Below are 15,025 nucleotides of genomic sequence, written 5' to 3'. Positions count from 1 at the left end.
CAACACATGCATTATGCATTTTGGCAACAGACAACATACCAGCGATTATTACTACATAGTTTGATCTTCAGGTTCAATGCCATATTTTCTTTGGTAGCGACTGCGTACAGCCCATGGCATGCGCTTTGTTGTGAAATGAATTCCAGTATGACCATCTGGATTTACAATGATTATGCCACCACATCCACTCACCTTCGTATGCATCTCGGCTAGAGCTTCTTGTGCTGCCTCTTTAGGCGTCTTCCCTCTCTCCATCAGCCACAGTGCCTTCCTGGCCAAAGTTACTTTCATGATTGATTCGCCATGACCAGTAGTCGATGCTGCCCCCACACTGTTGTCACAATATGCACCCGACCCTACGATTGGTGTATCTCCGACTCGTCCCACCTTCTTCCCTGTTATTCCTCCTGTCGATGTGGCACATGCTATGTCGCCTTTGGCATCGACAACCACAGCTCCTACAGTCTCATGGTCGAGAGTGTCTGTTGGTCTTTCCTCAACCGGCTGAGTGTTAAACAGACTCACGACTGCTTTATCAAACTTCATAAAATGTTGAAATTCTTGCCTAGCTGCTTCTGTAACGAGATAATCATCAGTAACTCTTGTATAGCCAGCTTCATCCCATAAGCGTTCTGCTCCAGCACCGACCAGCAGAACATGATCAGTTTTGTCCATGACCAGCCGGGCAAGGCTGACTGGGTTTGCTATGCCGGAAACACACGCAACAGCTCCGCATTTCAGATTCTTTCCATCCATTATAATGGCATCCATCTCAACTTTGCCATCTTCATTCAATACTGCACCCCGGCCTGCGTCAAACGTTGGATTGTCTTCTAGACACCGCACAGCCTCTTCGACGGCATCGAGAGCAGAACCGTTTGCAGAAAGCACCGACCACGCTTTATCTGCCGCTTCCTGAACTCCTTTCACAGAAGACTCCACCAATCCATCAGGTATAGCCCAAGCTCCACCGTGAACAACAACACAAGCCATATATTTTCTATATACGGGATCCTACTCCCACGCAAGCAGAGGTCGCATGAGCATAATTGTAGCTACGCAAATGCAAGTGGGCACCGTCTTGTCGGTTTTGTAGTCATCGTGAAATCATCGTGAACTCAATTGTGAATCATTGCGAAATCATCAGATAACGAGGAATCATTCAGTGACATTTGACACGTTACAGGAAGAGTAGGTAGACATCTAGAGTGTAAACCACATTACCAGAATCGAGGCGTCAGGCTGAGAGGATCCAGAGGTGAACATGATGCAGACACGTTCAATGCAGTCAATTTTTGTTGTTGTTGTTGTTGTTGTTGTTGTTGTTGTGTGTTTGCTTGTTTGTTTGTTTCGTTCTTTGGCGGTGTTGTTGCATGTTGTTGTTATTATTAATTTTGTTGCTGTTGTTGTGCGTAGAACACAGCTAGTATATACACAACGAATTATAACAAATTAGATATTACTATATGCTTGATTAACTCTTAAAAAATAAGTAATATAATATTAATAGTTTGTTAATTAATTAATTCTAACCTGAAATTGAAGTTGACCATATTGTCATCATGAAACTGTACAATATAGGCAATGCAGTTCTCTAATTCTATTTCTGATAAGCACCACAGTAGGAAGTCATTGATTGAAAGTCAACAACACACAATAAATACTTTTACAGCAAATCAAGTAACTTATCACAGAAATGAAAATTTAGTTAGTAATCAATCCTGTTTGCATGGTATTAGTCATGCTAAAAGGGAGGTGAACTCGTCATTGTTTCTAGGTCAGGAGTTTGATCATCTGGGAACTTATTGCTTACTTTTAGCTGATCAAGAATATCACTAAAATTTAAGACATGTTGGCTCTAAATGTTAGTGAGGTTGTTGATATGAATCAGGCAGTTAATGTGTAGCAATATCATTTTATGTGCAATGATGCGATTGATTGTTTATAGAATGAGGCTACATGCATGCATTTATCTAGCTTACCATCAAATATCATCCGTAGGTACCCATCCTAGTTGCAAGGGTTACTACGTAGGTTATGCTTGTTACCATGGCAAGGTTGGTTACCAGGTGTCATTTCAGTTGTCACAGTAGACAGTAGACTATACACTATATTACTATTTGGGTGTTATATTTCATCATTACTAGAATTCTTTTTCTTTCAACTCTTGAAACATACTTCACTTTCGAGGAACTCAATCCGACCATTGATTAAACGAATGCGGACTTATACAGTACTATCGGTAATTAATTAACTAGCGATGTGTTGATGAGGTTCGGTAACCTCATATAAACCAGACAACTTCTGTTGTCTAGCTAGCGACGTTCACGTCATACGAGGAAAGCTTGCAGTCTATTCATAAATAGCATGTTATTTGCAAATCAAATTGCACAAGCCATTTGTCCCCCAACCGATTACGCGTACGAAGCATCGTCACACTCGCTCGGTACACCGGATATGCGGAGACATCACGAGCTTCACCGGAAATGGGCGTGCCTTCATCCGGCTTCTTCAGAATGCACGCGGGCGAATCAGCGAGAAGTCATAGCTGCCGGCGATAGCCAGTCAGTTTGCACGCCGTCTCACTCAGGTAAGTGTGATGTTTTTTTTACCAACAAACTGTCGAACAATTCGTCGTTTTTAGACTTTCACTAGAGTCGTCCATTGTTTTAGCCGATTTTCGCGTCGTGTCCGATGTGCGACGTGCGAGTAGGAAGGGCTAGTTGTGCACACCGTTTGCATTGTGTAACACATGACAGTCTGTGGTACTGCAGTATGAAATTGTGGTTCAGCGAACGCTAGCCGAGGTCACTCGCTACGTTTCCTATCTCGCCCTCTACTAAAACCTACAGACGCCTGCACTCGTACATTGGAACCTCGCTTTTTGTTCCCGTCGAATGAGCTATTGTTCTTTGTTTTTCTTTAGCGGTTTCTCGTACGGCGAAGCGGGTTTCGAGACTGACGAAGCAGCGGAAACTCGACTACGTGTTTGCATGCAGTCTGCCGTCGATGATGTCACGTGCAGCTACACTCACGTTCATCGGTATCGCATTGTGCCATGTACAGACGGCTTTCGGGTTTAATCTCTTCATCGACCGAGACTTTGGAGTAAACGTTCTGCATTGGGGAGGTGCGCACGATTTCGACGGTTTATTATCATTAGTGTTGTGTTGTGTTGTGTAGTCGACTTGGGTGTGTAGTAACCGTGTTATGCATTTCTTCTACTGTAGATGTCTTCGCCAATGATGCACTCTATTTTATTAAGGACGACGTACCGTTTGCCGGTACGCTCGGTAACAACCTACTTCATTTGATCACGGTGCAGACGACACACAGGTTGAAGTTTACGTGGAACACTGATCCTGACGAGATAGTCACATACAAGTGGGCATTCAACTCGACCGACCTGAGAGTTCTCGCAAGACCGTATCTGTCGATAAACCACACAGGAATCGTACCCAGGGAGGAAGGTAATGCACGCAGAGTCTATTCCCGCTATTAGTCGTTCATTTTTTGCTTTCTCCTAGTTTTCTTTTTCATATTCCCTTGCACCGGAGTGAATCCTAGAACCGAGCAAGCGGGGATATTACTCGATTACTCTGTGTATGGGAATATTAATGCGAGTGTCGCTAGCGATATTCTGGATAGGAATTCGACTGCCAGTCTACCGTCCGTAGTGGGCACTCCCAAGTTGAATATTAGTCTGCGTCTCAGCACTCGAGTCGACTGCCTGCAGTTGGGCCCGATCGATGGCAAGAAGGACGAGAGTGACTCACAGCCGTTGTGGGCCATCGGTGTCGTATTCGGATGTATCATCGCAATAGTTCTAATCTCCGTCGTCGCGTTTCTATTGTATCGTCAACACAAGGAAAAAACAAACGTCAGTACTCTGGAGAGAGAACTAACGTCAGTTTGATTGATTGGTAGCTTGTGTTGATGTCATTTTTTTTATGGATCAATTTTGTGTAATGCAGTGTACTTCGAGATGCTCAAGAGAGCAGTTCTGCACGTTACATGGATGTGTATTCCGATTCGAGTGGCAGTATCAGTGGTAGCGTCTCGTACAAAGAGACTCTGTCTATGAGAATGCACAATGCGAGTAGGAAAGCGTCGAGTTAGTCACAATGTTAAAGCGTCAGGGGTATTTTTCTCTATCGCCTGTCTCTCTACAGGACCCAAGTCGGACATGATGGACGTGTTGAAAGAAAACTGGTTTGAAGAACTGGAGGATTGCATTGTGGAATATAGTCAAATACAATTCGGAGAGGAACTCGGAAAAGGTCCAAATCATTATTTGAATTAGTTAATCGAATAGTATTCGATTTTTCTTGTTTAATTGTAGGCGCATTTGGATTTGTGTACAAGGGCACCCTCACTGCGGCCGACGATCCGTCTACAGTAGAAACGGTTGCTCTAAAGACGATGAAGAGTGAGCCATGCGTGAAGTCGTTCGCTTCATTGCTCGACACGACACGTTTGTTCTCTCTCTTTAGCTTTGGATAGTGTCAGTGACATGTCTCGGTTCCTGTCCGAAGGGATCGTAATGAAGGACTTTCGTCATCGTAATGTGATGGGCCTCACGGGTGTGTGCTTTCCTGAGGAGGATCCTCCAATCATCATCTTGCCGTTCATGGCCAACGGCGATCTACACTCGTTTCTCAAGAAACGCAGAGGCTCCGCATCATCGATGGATACGATGACTGACAACATGGTACTTTTGTCTCTAACCGTCGACGTCTAAGTTGTCTATGTGATGTTCACTTTGACATCTAGCTGTCTCTTGATCGCCTCATGCAATTTGTCAATGATATTGCTCGTGGGATGGACTACCTTTCTCGCCAGAACTTTGTTCATCGTGATTTAGCCGCACGCAACTGCATGTAAAGATTTACGCTTTGTTCCGTACTCGACAACGTATTATCGTCTGTTGTTTTATGTTTGTAGGTTAGATGAGGACTTTGTAGTGAAGATTGGAGACTTTGGTCTTGCTAAGGACATGCACGAGGAGTTATATTATCGGCTTGGAACGCCGACAAAGTTACCAGTTAAATGGTTGGCCATCGAGAGCTTGAATGATCAAGTGTTTACGTTGCAGACTGACGTGGTAAGTGAGTATGGTCGTAGATGGACGTGGTCGGTCTTGTGAGCGATTTGTGTTGCTTGTAGTGGGCGTTTGGAGTGACCATGTGGGAGATACTGAGTCTCGGTATGCAACCATATCCTGGAGTCGCGAATCACGAATTGACCGAGTTGCTGCTGAAGGGGCATCGATTACAGAAGCCGGCGATTTGCACCCACGACTTGTAAGGATCCGTGTCTATGTTTGTAGTTGTTGTTGTGTTAGTCATTGTTGCTCACGGTGGGTACACTTTAGATTTGAGATAATGTCGTCGTGTTGGCTTGTCGAGCCGCACAATCGTCCGACTTTCTCTCAGTTGGTGATGATGCTTGAGAGACTGGACGGGGGCTCTTATAGTTCCAACGTCGATGACCCGGACGGCTACGAAAACATGAGTCCGATGTCTAAGACGCCGAGTGTGAGCTACAACAGAGACACACTTGACGAACGTGAAACTCTGTTGTCTCCTACTGGCTACACAATCATGAATCTTGATTCGTCCCCTCGCCCCCGCATGAAGGACCCAACAGTGACATCACCGGATGACAGCGATAACTACTTGCCAATGTTGTTGAAGTCATCGGCACTTACTGATGGCGATCAAGCATTTGTCACAGCACCGGAAGAAGAAGAGGAAGGCGGCAACTACTTGCCGATGTCGCTGAAATTGCCGACATCAAGTGATGACAAACAAAATGGGATTAAGTCTCCGGAGCGAGTTGATGACTATGTCAGTCGTACCGATGGACATGAGACGGCTACTAAAAGGCAAAGAACAGTGTCTACAGCAAGTGGTAAGGAACGAAAGGAGGTCGATGCGACTGGTGATGACGAATACATGAGAATGAGTGTGAACTTGGCAAGAGCAGATGTCAGTAAACCAGACGTCGTGGAAGAACAGGATGCCGACGAATACATGAGGATGACTGTGCAGAACGGGAAACGAGACGTGAACCGAGAGTTGGGCGATGCAGACGACAAGTATGTGAGAATGACATCGAAATCGGACCTAACGACAAATGGGTTCGTCAATGGGAAAGTTGGGCCTGTGGTAAACGACGACGGTGAAGGAACCCTGTTGTAGTTAGGTGGGTTGTTTCTGGCTTGTTTGTATGCCCTCCTTCTCCCCCCTCTCTGCTATATATTGACATGACACGAGTAGAATAAGTGCTGACTGCTGAGGCTTCAGACTGCTGGTTTTTCCCTCAGCTGCTGTAGTGGACTTAGTAGTAGGATCGATATTAGCTGTGTATTATTATTGGATGAGTTCGACATTGCTTTTTTATAATACGATTACATGCATGATTTCAGTGCACAACAGTTGTAGGGTACATGACAACATGTGCTGATCTGTCACACATCCAGATTAGAATTCGGTTTTTCAAAGTTGACATAGAGGGAATGGCAGGGGGAGACTGGTTCTTGAAGTCAAATTCGTGTCTGTTCATCACGGTTATTAGATAATGCCTGAAGTTTGTTCTTGTCACGTGATGTTTAGAGGTTGAGCAACTCAGATACAGATTAGTGTAGTCTTCCTAAAATTGTTTTAATTGGTGGAACCAGTTCACCAGCCAGCCTGTAAACGTAGGAAAGTGAAACTTAACGCTGGAAAGCTCGTGACGAGGCGGTTACAGAACGGTAGATGCCAACCGGGCCTGGATTGGCTAACCAATAGAGAATTAGCAATACATGTCTAGTGAATGACATTAGATACACCAGTTCTTGTACGTTGTGCGCATGTGCACACATATGCATGGACACAATTATTGTTGTAAAGACCTGCTAATGACAGACAAGTTCTAATTACGGTTTCTCCAATTTTCAAACAGACCTTCAGATTAATCAAAAACTAGAAGAGTAATACGTACTAGGGAGCAATATGTCAAGACCGAAATGTCGAGAAGGTTTTTTCTGCACCTGATGATTCACTCTGGTGTTAATTAAAATGAACTCAACCGCTCAGTATATTAAAAAATTTAATTATTTTTTACGTTTAGCTAAAAATATGATAGATTGCGTGCAGAGTTTCAGTAGAAATAATTAAAATTTGAAATAATGTTAATTGTTAATGTTAGTTTTTGTTGCAGTTACATGTTGTTGTATTGTGTCTTGTATGTATGCTGAGTGTCTGTGACTACTAGTGCATCATTTGTATCTAACTGTTGTTTTTGGGAAAATTCAAAACAGAATTTGTCTAAGCCACAAAAAATGTTGTTTAAGACACATGACAAATATTTTTGCTTTACAAAAAACCTAATAGTAAGTTACAGAAATTTGGAAATTTGAAAACGTATGGACACGTGGCACCACTGATCTGCCTTGCGCGCGAGTAAGTATTCCGAGGTTCCTTACGTCATCCATGTTGAGTCATTTTGCGGCGTCTCCGTGTCGGCGCAGTGTGTTGTATGAAAGAAATCTGTGCTCTCGTATTGTTGACAGCGAGGTAAGGTACTTCAAACAATTTGGAATCCAATAATTTGTGTTTTCTCACGAGACAGTCGCTATACTTTCCAGTGTGGTGTTGGTTGGTGGTCTGGAAGACGACCTGCCGCTTTCTGAGGCCACAAGTAACTCGCAAGTGTCCCACAGTCAGTGCACACGTATTTTGGAAGAGTGTCGGCCGTGTGTCGAACAAGATAAGGTGGCTTTCTCGTGTGTACGACGAAGTAGACTTTTAGTTGGCTGACGTAGTACGTTATTCTGTATGGTTAGAGATGGCAGCTTGAAAGTTGTGAGAAAACTGGCCTTCACGAGAAAGTGCGATGTAACGATGGCAAAGAGAAATTTGTCAGGTTAGTCTGTTTATTGATTAATTAATTGCTAATGAAATGTTGGAAGTCTCGCAGCATTTGGCGTATTCTTACTAACTAACTGTGTAGCTAAGTTACCCACGTATTACATATTGACGTGTGTTGACGGAATAACGATTGCTTTGCTGTTCAGCTGTTCACGATCCAAAGCGATCGAAGCGAGAAACTTTTGGATATTCGAGGTGATAAATCGGAGCTTGAATGTTTGTTGACGTATGACTTTTTGATTGCCGGTCTTCTCTATGATTTAGACTGTCGCATTCGCTATCGGTGTTGTCTCCTATATCGTGGTGAAACTCAGACAGAAGCAGTTAGATCGAGCGGCACTCCAAAGGATAAGAAAACAAGTCTCCTCTGCCATATAGAGTATGGAATGTTCACGTGGATGTCTTGGCATGGAGATGCGTACGTAGGACGAGGCAACAGGCTGAGACGTGTAGTATTTCCGATCGAGAGGTCGTTTTAGTTTATTAGTAATCTTATGGTTGTCGATACTGCACAAAGTCTTGACTCTAAACGTGTCGACAACCCAGGGGAACGTTTGTTGTGATGAAATGCGTGGGTGTGGGTGTGGGATCACAGACAGGCAGGTGTGACAATGTGTTGTGTAGACACAGAGTGAAGAAGTAGCAAATGATGTGATACTATTTTTAACGTTCTTTGTAAGAAGCTTAGTTTGGATGGAAAGCGCAAATTGTGTAGTCAATAAAGCAAGTTATGAGTACTAAGTACTAGAATTTTCTTGACCGATTCAGACATACCAAGGTGGTGTAGCCTAGTGTCTACGCCACTCCGAGAAATATATTAGTCTCTGGTCGTCCCTTGCATAATTATTTTGTCTCAGATCAAGAAAGTTATTGTTGCGCATGCGCAGTACAATTGCTGTATATACCATCCTATGTGTCTAGAGTGCTGCAAGCCCAAAGAGTGACGGAGTATTGGAAATAGTAACAAGTTTACTTCATTATTGCTGTAGTTGTGTTACTGTAGACCAAGAAATTTTTGGTGGTATAAAAATTTCGGTATCTCCTGAAAATTTTGTTTCGGTAGTGATCTACTTTAGTGAAACTCTCGGAAGCTCAAGACTCCTGGCTAGATGCACAGTACACTATGCAGTTGTGCAACACAACACAATGTAGTGGGTGTGCACTATGGTAGTTAGATAATAATTGCAATAATTTACCATGTACACAGACGTTTGTTGGTTCCTAGATGTTTGACAACTTTCACACACACACACACACACACACACACACACACACACACACACACACACACACACACACTGATGTTCACGTCAATGTCACGTACCTGTAAATCTCCAATCCTTGTTTTACTTAATAGGTAGACTTTATAGGCCATAACAAAAATTACCAAAAATAAATTGTCACTGAAAACTTCTTGGTTTCCGGTTCTTTGGCACAGGTGTTGAAACAGCGAAGTCAAATTGTGTTAGTAGATTTGAAATAGACCTAAATTGCTGCATATTTTGTCTTCAAAGTTAATACCATTGAAATCTATTTGGAGGATGTAGGTAGCATGAAGGTAATAATAATGACAATAAACATATATTTAAATAGATTTGCAATATGTGCGTACTTCTACATGTGCAACGAAACACTAAGTACTAAAACTAGAGTGATTGTGCTAGCAACATCTGATATATAAGCGATGAGAATAGCTAACTAGAGAGTCTTAGAGTAAACGATATTAGCAAAGAAAGTTACTAATGAGTTAATTAGTTAGGCAGCTAGTGGCCACAGCTTGCTCGATGCCTCCTTCATATTTAAAACTTTTTCTTTTTTCTGCATCCTCTCAAACGAAGAGCATTGCAGATTCTGCAGTAGCCAGTTGATTGTCATATTGTATGTGAAATGAATGGCTTTTCAGCCAACATTGATGCAAGATGTTTCAAGAAGGTGTTTGTAAGCTTACTGCATCCTCCTGTGCATGAGAATACTAGATGTGTAAAATGACGCATTCTCTATCTGTCAAATTTGTTCTTTATATTTTTGATTTTTTTTCTGTTTATTTTCTTGTAGTTGGCTTCAGTGCTACTCTATCTGGCAGATACTGCATTAGTGTGGAAAAACTCGAACATCGAGAAATGGTTTTTAGAAATCTCACCCCAGAAGCCCCTTGCCGTTATGTCGAGCTCCACTATTTTCGCAGTTAGTCTTGATGGCAGGATCTCAAGATAATAATAATGACCGCTCCTGTCACACTTTTGAAGTACTGCTGACCAGATAATATTTATTTCTGGGAGTGGCCTTACTGATGTTGGTATATGTCTTACCCAAATGTTTATCTCAAAGGATTCCGGGTGCATGGAAAGCCCTCTTCTTGGCTGTATGCTATCTGAGGGTCGTACATGTTTGACATTCTCTTGCTACTTGTCTGGTTGTTCTTGGCTGATTTCCTCGTTTGTGTATAAGTGTTTAGTCGGAGATTTAATTTAATTAAAGAGATTCGAGAGTCTACAGCAGTCTACATGGACCAAAGTTGCCTCAGTGGTCATAGGCCACCAGACCAATATAATTTTTTGATGCTCTGTTTTGTCCAGTTTTGAGATTGACCAAAATAAAGTAGAATTTGATGTGTGCATGCGCAATAATATTATGTTTGTAGAATGTATGTAGTGCAATGAAAACTGCAAATACTCAAAATATCACATGATCATAACTTATTTCTATTTTGATTGGTCTGTCCAGGTTTCATGTCCAAATGTCGGAGCATATGAATTTAGTTGGTCTGGCCTTACCTATACCAATGATACATATGTAAGCGTTCTTTAACTTAATTAAGCAATTCTATGAATTGTTTATCAAATTTTGAATGAAAAGGTTTGTCATACGTTACCTCACTATGATGAACAATTGAATTAAAAGATTGTGCAAAAAATGTGTGACAATTTGATGCAAATAATTTATTCTCTAGTTAATTTGTTGATGACACTGCATTGTCTGGATAACAATTGAAGTCACCACTGATGCCTTTATGAGACACACTTATGATATTGCCCATAGTGATTGTTGCATGCCTCGACAGACATATAGACAGACAGACGTGTAGACAGATAGACAGACATGTAGACATGTAGACAGACATGTAGACAGACAGACAAAAAGACATGTAGACAGATAGACAGACAGACAGACATGTAGACAGATAGACAGACATGTAGACAGATAGACAGACAGCCAGACATATAGACAGACATGTAGACAGATAGACAGACAGACAGACATGTAGACAGATAGACAGACATGTAGACAGATAGACAGACAGACAGACATGTAGACACACAGACAAACAGACATGTAGACAGATAGACAGACATGTAGACACACAGACAGACATGTAGACAGATAGACAGACAGACATAGACAGACATATAGACAGACAGACATGCAGACAGACATGTAGACAGATAGACAGACAGACATGTAGACAGACAGACAGACATGTAGACATGTAGACAGATAGATAGACAGACATGACACTGGAAGATAAACAGAGAGCAAAGACGGAAACGATCTGATCCGCGGTAGATATGTAGACAAATGTGAAGGGGAGAGAGACCACACCACGAAGAGAACAATAGTTGATGGTAAAGATATATAATGAGCAACGTTTCAGTAAAAACCTTCTTCTGGCTCAATGTATGGCTAAGATGTTTAAAAATTTCAAACAATAGGTGTTAATATTGATATCGATGATGTTGATATCAAAACCAGCTATTTACTAAAGTATATCTGATTTATATTTAATCCATATGGGTCGAAGGTCACCAGTTTCCTGATCCATTCGGATTCTCTGCACTTGCAGGATAGGTCGTCTTTCAATCCCAGATAGTCAATGATGGTGACTTTCATATCCTCTACAGAGTGCTGTGGTTTGTTGAAATGTTGTCCTACCGGTTTGCCTTCCAGTCGTTTGTTTGTTACGTCTGCTCTGTGATTGTTCATTCGTTGATGGAGGCATTGTCCCGTCTCTCCGACATATTGCATGCCACACTTCGTACACTGTATCAAGTATATCACATTGCTTGTTTTACAGTTGTACGAGCCTTTGATTTTGTAGGTATAGACAGACAGACATAGACAAACATATAGACAGACAGACATAGACAGACAGACATGTAGACAGACAGACTGCTATCAGTGCTCCATCAGATGACCGTGACCAAGGTCATGTGAACTAACCCCCTTGCTATCCTCGGATAGAAGGACCACCGAAAGCAAAAGAAAGGCTAGTGTCGAGGCTAGTTTCCAATGGCATAGGAGGAAATTGATATCATGTACTGATACGTTCAAGTCGTTAACTGTAAGTATCTAAACTTCATAAAACAAAGAAATACTAAAACATGCAAGATCACATATAACACAACAAGACACCATAAACACTCCATGCTAGCTACAACTATTCGCTTGTTTCACTAGTTTTCTTAGCTCGTCCCTCATCGCCACTAACTCTGATGGGAGCCAGAGTGGAGGTAAGTGCTCACCGTCCTTGTCCTTGTCGAGCAGCTCCTCGAGTCTTCCAATACCGACGACGATTGAATCCACGACTTCACGATACAAAGTATGAGACGAATGATCAACTTTCCTTTTCTTTTCCACCGGTTCAATACTGACAAGGAGATCTTGAGATGTATGTGTACATGGAATGGGTGATGCGTTGATTTCAAAATTGACAGACTGCTCGACATGTATTTCTTTGGTGTCGTCATCAACATCAGCATCAGCATGTGTTCGGAACTCTTCCAAACCCTTTCTGAGTCTTGTGACTGTTGCTTCGATATTATGATCCGATTGAGCATTGGCTGCTACTAGTCCTTGCACGAAATTGGCTACTGTAGTTTTCAAATGTTTGGGCACACAGCTGGAAATCGCTTCAGAGTGAGGTGTGTGTTCTGCAAACGATTGGAAGGCAACCAGTGAGTGGTGGACTACCAGCCAGTCGTTGGATACAAGAAGTTTCTGAAAGAGTTGAGAGATGGCATGCAAAGATGCACGAGAGTGAGATGGTGGAAATGTGACTTTACCCAATGATGTAAGGAAGTGACAGACGGCGACAAGGCAGTCCGTAGGTGGAGATGCAAACGATGCAATGTGCTGACAACAGTCAATGATCTCGAGACATACATAGGGGTTGACCAATGACAACACGGCGGCTAGGAAATCCAGAGCTGGAATAACAGGATCGATATACTCTTTGGCAATGGACGTCTGTAGTAGAGACACCACAGGCTCTATAAATGCCACCAAATGCGTTCGAACCAAAGATAACTGTTGACATGGTAGCGACACAACACGTGACACAAACCAAAATGAACAATAAGCAATAGATAGATTTTCTCGGCTTAATTCCTGACTGCAGATGAGAGGAAGATGATGCAACATCTTGTCCACCACTTCTCTAGACAGCCGTTCCAATGGAATCTCTTTCCAGACTTTAAGAGCATTGATATCAACAGATGGATCAAACTGCTCTAACACGAGTAGTTGGTGTTGGACGGCCAGCAGAGGAACGAGACGCCGGAAGAGTAGACAGACGTGCCAATACGAAGTAAGATGAAGATGTACAGGAAGAGCAACAAGAAGACGACCCAAAGCGACAACATGGTCACGACACAGTTCGGCACTGCCCCAACGAGCAAGAAAACACCACGTGTCTATTGCGAGAGTCACACAGTGTGGATACTCACTGAGTAGACGTCGGAAAAGACAACGCTCCAAAGATGGGAAATACTTGGCTGACAACTGAGCCACAAAGCTACACAAATGGCTACACACAAACTCGTACAAACCAACATCTTGCAATGGCTTTGTTCTAATCAATGATGCTTTGATCTTGACAGGGAGACCGAGCTCCATGTAACATTCGGTGACGGCGAAGAAGAGAGCGTCCAACAAAACACACGAATCGCTGTCTTCCTGCACACTCGACCGTCTGTCCATTAAAGCGTCCTGCATGCCACGAGGCAAACCCGGAAACAGACTGATCACTCTGAGAAGAAAGCGAAGATACCCAAAATGTCGATTTTCACGTAGATCTGATTGGCTCGCTAGAATGCCAACAATAGCCACGTGAGATGTCAGTAGACCGGTCAGCGGCTCGATGACGGGGACGATATTGGTTTCCAACTCTTCTCTGGCCGTAACAGCCAGAGTAGGTGGACACAACGACGGGAGGCCACACGTCTCCACCTCGAGTGCGAGATCAAATAACTGTCGGACGCTCTTGTGCACGGCGTCCGGGAGTTCGTGGCTTAACTTGAGCACGAGGCTAAACATGAATCGAAGCGCTTTCACCGACTTCGCAAACTGCCTCGTTTCCTGATGACTTTGAATCGGGTTTGGTGTCTCTAGCGGTGCGACACTCACACACTTTGTAAACCACAACACCAAGGCCGATGTCAATGATCCAACGGATGCCTCACGATCGACAGAATCCCTGAATTTAACTATGAAACAGACGGATGCCTTCCAGCATGTTTGAACGCAAACAGCATCAAAGCTTGTGCTGATTATGCCGATGTCGGTCAGCTGCTTTGCAATCGATGCGGCCACCTGCACATTGTGGCATTCTTCGACTCCATTCAAAAACGTAAAGCAGTGCTTGAGAAGAGCAAACGACTTTCTAAAAGAAGAGGCGAGAATGTCCGCCATCTGAGAGAAATTCTCGCCGTAGAAAGTCTCACTGGCCTGACAATGTTGGAACATCCGGGCAATCATGTCGAGACAGATTGAAATCACAGTGCCGTGAGGAGAGTCGAGTCTCGACTCTTTGCTTTCATTTCGAGTTCGCTCGAGAAAACTAGTTTGAAAATCAAGGCACTCTAGTTGCATTTCGATAACGTGGCGTAGCTCTTCCATAGTTTTTCTCTGTGTAACTAAAACTTTTTCTTCCATCAATCTGTACGTCTCAGCGCACGTTGAACCGAGCGTTTTCCACTCATCCGATTGAGTCCAGCGTGGCTGCTGGCTGAGACAAGGCAATATACAAGCAACTGTAAATCTCAGTAATGCCATTCTCACATTCAAATCAGTCGTTGTCTCAGCTTTGCTGCAGATTTCTCTCATCCACTCGA

General features: G+C 43.0%; 4 protein-coding genes across 8 annotated transcripts in view; 2 read left to right on the top strand and 2 right to left on the bottom strand.

The window, feature by feature from the left end:
• Positions 1-41: 41 nt before the first annotated feature.
• LOC134191926 (isoaspartyl peptidase/L-asparaginase-like) lies at positions 42-1,007 on the bottom strand. The gene has a single exon (XM_062660573.1). It carries the CDS (start codon positions 991-993, stop codon positions 52-54), a length of 942 nt encoding a protein of 313 aa, XP_062516557.1. The 5' UTR covers positions 994-1,007; the 3' UTR covers positions 42-51.
• A 35-nt stretch (positions 1,008-1,042) lies between these two features.
• Positions 1,043-6,424, top strand: LOC134191923 (tyrosine-protein kinase receptor TYRO3-like). 4 transcript variants are annotated; one of them, XM_062660568.1, is made up of 15 exons: positions 1,043-1,258; positions 1,582-1,680; positions 1,740-2,242; positions 2,320-2,590; positions 2,927-3,130; positions 3,231-3,470; positions 3,528-3,906; positions 3,975-4,114; positions 4,173-4,280; positions 4,343-4,429; positions 4,494-4,711; positions 4,774-4,880; positions 4,945-5,104; positions 5,167-5,303; positions 5,375-6,424. In XM_062660568.1, the coding sequence occupies exons 3-15, from the start codon at positions 2,219-2,221 to the stop codon at positions 6,201-6,203; spliced, it is 2,904 nt and encodes a 967-aa protein (XP_062516552.1). In that variant the 5' UTR covers positions 1,043-1,258; positions 1,582-1,680; positions 1,740-2,218; the 3' UTR covers positions 6,204-6,424. The 4 variants fall into 4 exon arrangements, with proteins under 4 accessions (XP_062516552.1, XP_062516551.1, XP_062516553.1 ...); XM_062660567.1 differs by having other exon boundaries at positions 1,582-1,707; positions 1,778-2,242; XM_062660569.1 differs by lacking the exon at positions 1,582-1,680 and having other exon boundaries at positions 1,778-2,242.
• A 1,045-nt stretch (positions 6,425-7,469) lies between these two features.
• LOC134192215 (protein JTB-like) lies at positions 7,470-8,666 on the top strand. 2 transcript variants are annotated; one of them, XM_062660920.1, is made up of 5 exons: positions 7,470-7,562; positions 7,634-7,760; positions 7,832-7,911; positions 8,063-8,111; positions 8,181-8,666. In XM_062660920.1, exons 1-5 carry the CDS (start codon positions 7,525-7,527, stop codon positions 8,292-8,294), a joined length of 408 nt encoding a protein of 135 aa, XP_062516904.1. In that variant the 5' UTR covers positions 7,470-7,524; the 3' UTR covers positions 8,295-8,666. The 2 variants fall into 2 exon arrangements, with proteins under 2 accessions (XP_062516904.1, XP_062516903.1); XM_062660919.1 differs by having other exon boundaries at positions 7,477-7,567.
• Positions 8,667-12,060: 3,394 nt separating this feature from the next.
• The window catches only part of LOC134191998 (FIGNL1-interacting regulator of recombination and mitosis-like), a 3,092-nt gene continuing 127 nt past the window's right edge, over positions 12,061-15,025 (bottom strand). The window contains exon 1 of the mRNA XM_062660661.1: positions 12,061-15,025. This exon is cut by the window's right edge and continues 127 nt beyond it. Coding sequence (XP_062516645.1) covers positions 12,342-15,025 — 2,684 coding nt within the window. The 3' untranslated portion in view covers positions 12,061-12,341.

This window comes from Corticium candelabrum, chromosome 16 (genome assembly GCF_963422355.1).
Source record: "Corticium candelabrum chromosome 16, ooCorCand1.1, whole genome shotgun sequence".
Lineage (NCBI taxonomy): Eukaryota > Metazoa > Porifera > Homoscleromorpha > Homosclerophorida > Plakinidae > Corticium > Corticium candelabrum.
The sequence above is the reverse complement of the archived record's forward strand: the minus strand, read 5'-3'. Positions and strand labels throughout refer to the sequence as shown.